General features: G+C 38.8%; 1 protein-coding gene across 3 annotated transcripts in view; it reads right to left on the bottom strand.

The window, feature by feature from the left end:
- Ints6 (integrator complex subunit 6) overlaps nt 1-10,024 on the bottom strand; it is an 81,024-nt gene that overhangs the window by 70,217 nt on the left and 783 nt on the right. For 2 of the 3 annotated variants that reach the window (XM_005355545.2, XM_005355547.3), the window contains exons 2-3: nt 9,766-9,843; nt 8,792-8,941 (exon numbers count right to left, since the gene is read on the bottom strand). In XM_005355545.2, coding sequence (XP_005355602.1) covers nt 8,792-8,941; nt 9,766-9,843 — 228 coding nt within the window. The remainder of the gene's footprint in view (nt 1-8,791; nt 8,942-9,765; nt 9,844-10,024) is intronic. The other variant, XM_026783212.1, reaches the window with a different exon arrangement.

The raw sequence follows: 10,024 nt of genomic DNA, 5'->3' as shown, positions 1-10,024 counted from the left end.
ATAAAACCTAGTCCTTAAAATGTCATAAAATCAAGCCAGGCAATGGTGGTGGCCTGCCTTTAATCCCAGCACTTGGGAGGCTGAGGTAGGCGATCTCTATGAATTCGAGGGCAGCCTGGTCTATAGAGCAAGTTCCAGGACAGGCGCCAAAGCTACACAGACAGAAAGAGAATGTCATAAAAGCCTATCAACCACCCCTTATACAATATACTTTTTTCCAAACCAGAGGGGAAACACTGAATTGAAGCTAGTAAGGTAACAGATACTTAAACGTTACAAGAAAAGTTAAAAGTAACAGCCAAACAAAATGCTATTTTCTTTGCTATTTTTGTTGGTGGTGGTGGTGCTGCTGTTCTTTAAGACATGGTTTCTCTGTATAGACCTGACTACCCTAGGACTCACTCTGCCTACAAGCTAGCCTCACAGATCTACCTGCCTCTGCATCCAAAGTGCTGGGTTAAAGGTGTATACCACCACTGCCCAGCTACTGATTGCTATTTTCAAACAGAAACCACAAGATGTCACACTGTATCACAGACAAAAAAATTGAAATAAAGAAAATCTGCTGATTATAGTCTGGAATAAGACTCATTAAAGTACCAATTACTAACAAATTATATATGGCTATTTCAAATAAGTTATGATCTTTTGAAATGCTTCAATGTTTCATAAACTGTAATAAATTAAGCATTTAACTTTTCTGGGCCTTCTTTCTTCTATAAATTTAAGAAGATACACTAAGCCACAAAAATGAAAAGTTGCCAGGATGAAACTCTGCTCAAGAGTATATATAAATAGTTCACTAACCATAGAGGTCAGGATTTGAGTTTTTTAAGTTGTAGCCCAATAAAAATAATGGAGTAAGTCAGGTGGTAATGGCGAAATACCTTTAATCCCAGCACTGAGGAGGCAGAGACAGAGGATCTCTGTGAGTTTGAAGTCAGCCTGGTCTACAGAGCAAGTGTCAAGACAGCCAGGGACATACAGAGAAACCCTGTCTCGGAAAAAAAAAAACAAAAAAACACACACACACAACAACAACAACGGACTAGAAAAGATAAAAAAAAAAAAACAAAAAACAAAAACCTAAAGCAGGGGTTGAGGATATAGCTCATCAGAGTGCTTTCCTGCCTGCATCAAGTCTTGCAATAGACCCCTGGTACTAAACTCCATGGTGGAACACACCACTCAGGAAGTGCAGGAAGATCAGAGTTTAAGAACAGAGCAGGCTGGCAAGAGGAATCAGTAGTTAGTTAGGAGCACCTTCTGCCCTTTGTAGAGGCCCCCAGGTGTGGGTCTCGGCACCCAAACAGCAGTTTACAACTGTCCTTAAGCACAGTTCTAGGAGATCCAAAGCCAGTATACCAGGCACAACTGCATATGTACATACAGGCAATAGCAAACATGCACAAAGTAAGTAAATCTTTTTCTAAGTTCAATATCATCCTCAGCTACATAGTGAGTTCAAGGCCAGCATGGGATACAAGAGAGTGACTCCAAAGAAAAAAGGGGGAGGGGCAAGCAAGATGGCTCAGCTGGCACTTGCTACCACGCCTAACCTGACATTTTACTGGGACCTCATAGTGGAAGAACATAGCGAATTCCAACAAATTTTCCCTCTAACATCCAAAAGGCTGCTTTGCCCCAATACATAAGTAAATAAATGTAATTTTAAAAGTTACAGAAGCAAAGTAAAGCAAAACAAAAAAAAATTCTTCTATATTATGTTTGTAATTGGTAAAACATGTTTAAATTACATTAAGCTAACAAAAATAAATTTTATATAGGGAAACCAATTTTTTTAATGGAAGAAACGGGGTTACATGATCTCTTGTCATTTAAAGAAAATACCTAAAGCCAGGTGTGGTGGCACAGGTCTCTAGTCCCAGCACTCAGGAAGCAGAGCAAGTGATCTCTGAGAGTTTGAGGCCAGCCAGGTCTACAAAATGGGTTCTAAAACAATCAGGGCTACACAGAGAAACAATGATGTCCTTTGGGTGTCATTTTTTTTCCTCTGGAATGCCAAAACTATGTAATGTTTTAAGTGTTTAGAAAACAGATTTACAGTATAAAGATACTGTAGCAAGTTTTATATATATTGCCTGTGTCCTGAAAGCACCTTAAAAATCAGACCTGTTTAAAAAAAAAACAAAACAAAACAGTACAGCTTCTGTCACACCTCTGACCAGTCAGCTAAACTCATATCCAGCTTTTATTCAACACACTGCTTCCCAAACCAGGCGGTGGTGGCACACACCTTTAATCCCAGCACCCAGAAGGCAGAGGCAGACAGATCTCACTGAGTTCAAGGCCAGCCTGGTCTACCTGGTGAGTTCGAGGACAGTCAGAATTATTAAAAGGAGAAGCCGTCTTTCAAAAACCAAAACAAAATAAAAACAAAAATGACTTCCCAATACTTATCCCAGTTTCCATTTAATGTATTTCTTTAAAACCAAAATCTCATAGTAATCAACTACCAATAAGACAACTTTGGCAAAGAATTTTCGCTCACACCTGCTTCTCTGGAATGAACAATAAAACCAGATGAGGCAAAAAAAAAATCTCTACATGCTAACAGATATCAAAGCATTTAATAATAGAACTCAACATTAAAGCTCACTAGATTTTTTTTTTTTTTTTGGCTTTTCGAGACAGGGTTTCTTCACTAGATTTTTATAATGGTAATTTGAAACAAGGGGAAAAATAGTAAACTACTGTCATCTTTTTGTTTCTAAGGCAGTGACTCACTGTGCAAACCAGGCTGGCCTTCTTGCCTCTGTTGGGATTAAAGTTTGGCTGGTGCTACCAAGTCCATTTTCCTGTATGCTTTTTAAGTTTGTTTTGTCGCTAACTAAGCACTTATGAACACTTTAAATATAAATCAGATGTAAGCCTCTCATTCCTTCTATAACAGTATGGATACATAGCTGCTTATTCGCAATACGCAGCAGAAACAAAGGTGACGATGCCATTGCTCAGTTATTATATAGCAATTCAATGAATAATCAAGATTGCCTGGGCACTCCATTTCCTGCTACTGATATTCTTCTCTAAAACAATACTTTTATGGGGAGGAAGTCCTCCTCTCACGACAAATTACTTAAAAATGCTTTTGAAAAGGATTTGAGAAGACTATCCAACAGTGCTGGGGAAACTAGACAGTCATATGCAAAAGAAAAGTTGGATCCTTTATATACACTATATATATATAAAAATCAGCTTGAAATAGATAAAATGTCTAAATATCTTCTAAAACTATAAAGGAAAAGCTTCAATAATGCTTAGATTAAGTAAACCTTTATAGACATGAAAAAGTACAGGAAAAAATAGACTCAATTACATAAAAACAATTCTGAGCACCAAAAGAGCATAACCTACAGAATGACAGAAGAAATGTGAATTTTGGTTAATAACCAAAATATATATTTTAAAAAATCCTAAAGGGCTGGGAATGTAGTTCAGTCACACAGTTCTTGTCTAGGGTGTATATGACCAGAATTCAACTCCAATACTTTGAACAATGCAAAAAACAAAACAAAAACTATGTGTGTATGTGTCTTCAGTTCATATGTAACTCAAGACTTAAAATACACACATCTCCAAAGACTTTATAAAAATGGCTAACCATCACATGAAAAGATGCCTAATACAAACAATAATCTAACAATGCAAATCAAAACAATAATGATATCTTCTCACACCTGTAAAATGGCTAAGGAAGGCTTGTGGACCCTGAATGAGTCAGCAGAACATAGGAAGCATAACCTTTTGTGTACTACTGTTGGGAATGTAAATGGTACAATTATTATAGAATAGTATTTCTACATGTATATCCACAAAAAAACAAAAGCAGTCTTAAAGAGATACTTACACATACATTTAATTGCAGTATTATTCCTGATAATAAAGAAAATTGTAACAAAAATTCTACATGCTACAACATGGATTAACCTTAAGGATTGAGCAAATAAATAATCTTTAGTCATAAAGACAAGCATAGGCTTGAGAGGTGGCTAAGTGGTCAAGAGCACTTGTTCTTGCAAAGTACCCAGGTTCAATTTCCAGCACCCACATGGAGGCTCACCACTTCCTCAGGCACCAAGCATGCATGTGGTGTACAGATATGTACAGGCAAAAGCACTCATATGACTAAAATAAATCTAGACAGGTGGTGGTGGCACACACCTTTTACATCAGCACTCAGGAGATAGAGGCAGGTAGAGCTCTGTGTAAGCCAGCCTAGTCTACAAAGAGAATTCTAGGACAGCTAGAGCTGTTACAAAGAGCAAACCATGTCTAAAAAACAGCAACAACAAGAAAAGACAAATACACTTATCCCTTCAGTATCCACAATGTTTGTTCTTGGTCTTTCCCAAAAGATATCAAAATCCAAACTCTCAAGTACTCTATACAATACAGAGTATTTATCTATATAACCTACACATAACCTCTTATGTACTTTTACTTCATCCCTAGGTTATTTAAAATAACTAATGCAATCTTTAAAAAAAAAAATTATTATATATAGTGTTCTGCCTGCAAGCCTGAAGAGGGCACCAAATTTCATTATAGATGACTGTGAGTCACCATGTGGTTGCTGGGAATTGAACCCAGAACCTCTGGAAGAGCAGCTCTTAACCTGAGACATCTCTCCAGACCTACCTAAAGCAATCTTTTTTGGTTTTTTGTTGTTTAGTTTTTTGTGTATGTTTATTTTTTGAGATAGGGTTTCTCTGTGTAACAGCCCTGACTGTACTGAAACTTGCTCTGTAGACCAGACTAGCCTCGAACTCACAGAGATTCTCTGCCTCCTAAGTGCTGGGATCCTAAAGCAATCTTAATGCTACATAAAGAGTTGCATTTATTGAACAATGACATAGAAACATGTTCAGTACAAACGCAGGGTATGTTCAGATACTTCTGTTGTTGGCTGACTCCATGGATTAGCAAACCCACAGATGGAGGGTCCATCTATATTATGTGATTACACTTATAAAATGTATACATAATAGTTTAACTCAAAACAAAAAAACAAAGAAAAAAACGAAGTAGAAAAAGCATCCTCAAGAAGTGTAGGGAATAGGAGTTATTAATAGGTAGTTTTAATTTTCTAGGCACTGCTTGCACAAAAATGTGAATATACCATTCACATACCATAGAACTGCCTGCTTAAAAATGAAGATGGGAATATTTGATTTCTACGTCTTGATATGTTTTTAAAATAAGGGACTAGCTGGGCGATGGTGGCGCACGCCTTTAATCCCAGCACTCGGGAGGCAGAGGCAGGCGGATCTCTGTGAGTTCGAGACCAGCCTGGTCTACAGAGCTAGTTCCAGAACAGGCTCCAAAGCCACAGAGAAACCCTGTCTCGAAAAAACCAGAAAATAAATAAATAAATAAATAAATAATAATAAAAAATAAAATAAAATAAGGGACTTAGGAATGGCATGATGACTCAGCAGAGAAAGGCACCTATCACCAAACCGGAGGACCTGAATTTGAGTACAGGGAGCAGCATGGTGGGGGAGGATAAAACCACTCCCACAAGTTATCCTTTAACTTCACATTCACTGTGGCATGCTACACCTCTCCACACACCAATGTCATTACATTTTTTAAATAAAACTTATTTTAATTAAGGGGCTTACAATTTTTCCAATGGGACAGAGGGTGTACCTCTATACTGGGATCTTTGTCTGGCATACACAAGGTTCTGGTTTCATATCCAACCACACAAAGACTGACTATTTACTATTGTTTCAGGTCACATTTCAACCTGGTGTACAGGCAGTATACAGTCAAGTATAATAACCTACTACCACTTAGAAAGGTTATTGACAGTTTAAAAGTACCAAAGAAATTGTTGATAATCTAAGGGGAACGAAAAACCACAAACTCAAATAGGAATCAACTTTTCACTGCTTCACTAATTAACATTAAAGGAAAAGCCTGGCCAGGCATGGTGGTACATGCCTCTAAGTTCAAGGCTAGCCAATCTACACAATGAGTTCCAGGCCAGCAATGGCTACAATGAGACCAGCTCCCCCCTCCAAAAACAAAGGTCATCCAACTCATCTCACACTGAAGTCATCATTGCCAAATGGAGTAAATACTCCCATTTAACATCCTCAAAGCAATAAAGAGTTTTCCCTTTTTAAAACACACCATTCCAAACAAACAATTCAATCAGTGCTACTGTACTGGTGAGTGGGATAGAGTCAGACCAGCAGGAAAAATCATGATGTGCAGGACAGAGTCAGATTCAGCAGATAAACCTAACTTTAAAAAATCTGAAAAAGAATGCTACAAACACTGAAAAACAAAAAAACAGAATAATATAAAAATACGTCTATATAATGAAACTGTCCAATGTATCAATATTCTTAAGCCTAGCCACTTGAGCTTATTTTCAGTCTCAAAGGATCAATGTCATTTGAAGCTACTAACATATGTGGACAAAAATTTTCAAGTTTATCTTCAATAAACAATTTCATAAGGTGTTGCTCTTAAAGGCAAGGGTACTGTTTACCAAATATTTAAAAGGACCACCTACATAGACAGATAATTTGTTAGTGGAATATCCAAAGGTGCTTGAGAAAACCATTCAGGACTCTTTTGTGCTCAGCTATTTTAAAACCTTACAATTCTGAGTATCCTACCTAATTAAGAATGTCAAGTTAATAAACGCAACATGAAAATTAGTGTTCTTGCAATTAATTATATAAAATCACCTGTGTTAGTATGTATAAGGAAAAAGGCTATTGCCATAAATGTACAAATAAATGTGTGTACATTTAACCCATATTTAAGAAAATAATTTGAAACCATATTAAGATGTATAGATGCTCTATAAGACTAACATGCCATCTTCCAGTTAACCCACCTTCTCTCATTTCCTTCAACTATTGAGACTATATCCAGTATTGCTATTATTTAGCATGAAATACTTATGTACAAAAATACAAAGGTTACAGAATAAAGCTACTCTACAAAGTTCTTTTCCAAATATTCAAATATTTAGATTAAATATTTTCAATTATTTAAAATTCTGATAACTTCTGTATAAATAGGAAATATCAGATATTTAAATAAACAAAAAATGATTTTATGATGAAAAATCCAAAAGAATGTCTTCTCCCAAGTAAAACTGACTCAAAATTTTTCCATTTATTGAGAAGCTGTAGCTTCTTATTTCAAAGCTAGTTTCATTCTGTGCAAAAACCATTACCACTGCTTCCTAAATCCTAGCTGATTCACTAAAATAACTGAGAGACATTATCCTTCCTTCTTACGAGATATAAAACCTGGTCGGTAAGAACATCCCAATCTCCAGGTTTCCTTCTCTTGTTCAAAGTGCTCTTTGACAAGAGCTCTCTGCCTTCAACCTTAAACTTCCTACAAGAGTAAGTACACAAATGCCCTGGGTCTCTCCACGGTTAACTGCTCTCCTATAGGACTTTCTGCTGTTCAAAGTATGTAGATGAAGGTGGATGTAACCAAATAATGTTCCCTCAATAAAATGTGACACAGAATAATAGGAAAATGATAGTTCTATACCTCACAACCTGACAACAAAATAAAGGAATGGATCTTAAAACTTGGCAAAGTTTGATTAAAATCCTAAATGATAAAATAGCACTACATACAACATAGGAAAGGCTTTTACAGAAACAGACCAACAGGGGCAAAGCAACAGCAAGAAATAAAAAATATTTACTAATTAAACGGTGAAAATGCTGCTCAGAGGTCTGACTTGTAAGGCATACTTCAAATGCTACAGGACTCAATTCCACCATTCCTAAAGATGGTTAACTGTTCAAGAGCTGTCCCCAAATGAAGCATATAGCTTGTGAAGTCATGGAAAGAATTTCCCTGAAATGCTCTAAATTCATGAGAACTGTGCATTATGGAACTTGGGAAAAGTATATAACACATATTCCTAAATATAGCATTATGGTAATAGTGCTTTGCATACTGAATTCCTTGGGTGTGGTATTACTCCATGTGTGTAGCACTACATATTCTTTGGTATCTTGTATTTCTAGGATAGCAATATCATAAGTTATAATGGATCACTTCACATTTCCTTGGTGAATGACTTGTAATTTAAGCTCTTGTCTCATCCTCACAGATGAGGGACTTTTAGGGAGATGTAGGTAGTAGGCAAGCTTTTATGTTTCTCATTTTTCCAAGGGTTTGGAAATTTTAAACTTTAAAAGGTCAGAAGCTACTTCCTACTACTATAACTTCTAATATTATGTGCTTCTAGAGACATCTGAATGTAGTCAACCAACTACTACGCTCCTGACAAATCTTACCTTCCCAAATATACTACCTGGGTTAAGATAAACCCTAATCTAACAGTCATTTCTTCCAATGACTTTACTAATACAGAAACAACTGCTAAGTCAACCAGCAGCTGTGACCCACCCCAATAGGTGCATAATATGTGCCTACACGGAGCACAGGTTCAGACTGGTGTATCGACTTCCCTTTTATGTCTTTTATGAACTTTGAGGGGCTGAAACCAAATTTATGTCAATGTTCTAGCCAAGAATTTAGATTCAAATTCTTGAATATATATATTTAAATATATTTGAATGCAAATATATTTAAAGGGGGAAATGAGGGACAGAAAAAGTATACACCTTAGGTGTTTTGGATTGTGTGCACACTGTATTTCAACCTCATTATGCTTTATACTTCTATTCACGTTGCATACTTTTGGGCTGGATTGTGTTTTTATACACATAATAAAAACAACTCTTTTCTACCTTAGTATTCAACCTACCTGCCCATAGTTGTCTATGCCAGTTACTAATCTATTTAAATTTAACAAATCAAAAGCTGTCCTTAGGGATTGGCCAAGAGTCGTAAGTCCTTCTGCCTGAAGGTTTTTCAGTTCATTCATAAACGTTGCATGATTTTCTTTCCATCCAGCCTGAAAAGAAAGATGTAAGAATTTTTTTTTTATCATTTGAAGCCACGAGCACACACGGACACCGATTATAACGTGATGTCCACCAAGCAGGTATTCCACTTCGGGTTTGTATAGTTAACTTCACTTTTGATTGATATGGCTTGGGTCACATGTTCTAACTGTTGTCTCTGGTGAGGAAACTCTTCCATAGGTGGCCAAGAATGAACCTGCTTGCCCTACACCTTTTGGTAAGTAACAACAGTCTTAATACTTTAATAAGTTGACTGGGAAATTTGCTAACATAACATCCTCCAAAGTGTGTAAGGGGTGGGTGTTGCGAAGGTACTAGTGGAAGGCAGATGGCAGCAGGACTTCTTAAGTTGACCACAGCTGTCCCACCAATCGGTGGCCTTCCTAGTTCCACTCTGTGATGACCAAGTCTCGAGGCCCCCCTCCTGGCTTCCCTGCCAGCTTGGGCTGATTCTCCCTTTTAATGAAAACCCGGGCTAGGCAAGGCTGGGCCCGGCTGTCACTCGGGCTAACTTGAATAAATATCCCCCACAGTTCATTGCTGCCGCTCACGCCGCGGAGGGGAAATGTCGGCCATGTTGATCGTAGCGCCTCCGCCGCCAGGCCGAGCCGGACCCGGAGGGGACGGCAGTGGGCCAGAAACTGCCACCACGCCGGCGCTCCCGAGCTGGGGAGGGGTGGGAGGCCGCAGGGGAAAGGGACCTGGAGGCGGGAGCGGCGGTGGGGGAGGGGAGCATAATGAAGAGGGGGCGGGGAGGGCGAGCTAGGAAGGAGCAGGGAAGGGAAGGGAGGGGGGGGAGGGCGAGGGCTGTTACCTTGATAGCATAGGGCGGCTCTTCGAAAGTGACCAGCATATACCTGTCTCCTCTGCTGGCAGGGTCCCGGGCACGGAGCTGGGGGCCAGGGCGGGGACGGGAGGGAGAGAGAGGGAAGCACAGAGGCGAGGTTACCAGTGGCAGAAGGGTCGCTGGCCGCCCCCACAGTACGCACACGCAGGGCCACCCCTCCGCCGACCCCCCACCCCCGCACCCTCAGTAGCCCCACATGGGCCAGGCCCGGCGGAGCCCGCTCCCA

Source organism: Microtus ochrogaster, chromosome 17, assembly GCF_000317375.1.
Source record: "Microtus ochrogaster isolate Prairie Vole_2 chromosome 17, MicOch1.0, whole genome shotgun sequence".
Lineage (NCBI taxonomy): Eukaryota > Metazoa > Chordata > Mammalia > Rodentia > Cricetidae > Microtus > Microtus ochrogaster.
This window is presented reverse-complemented; position numbering and strand designations above follow the sequence as displayed.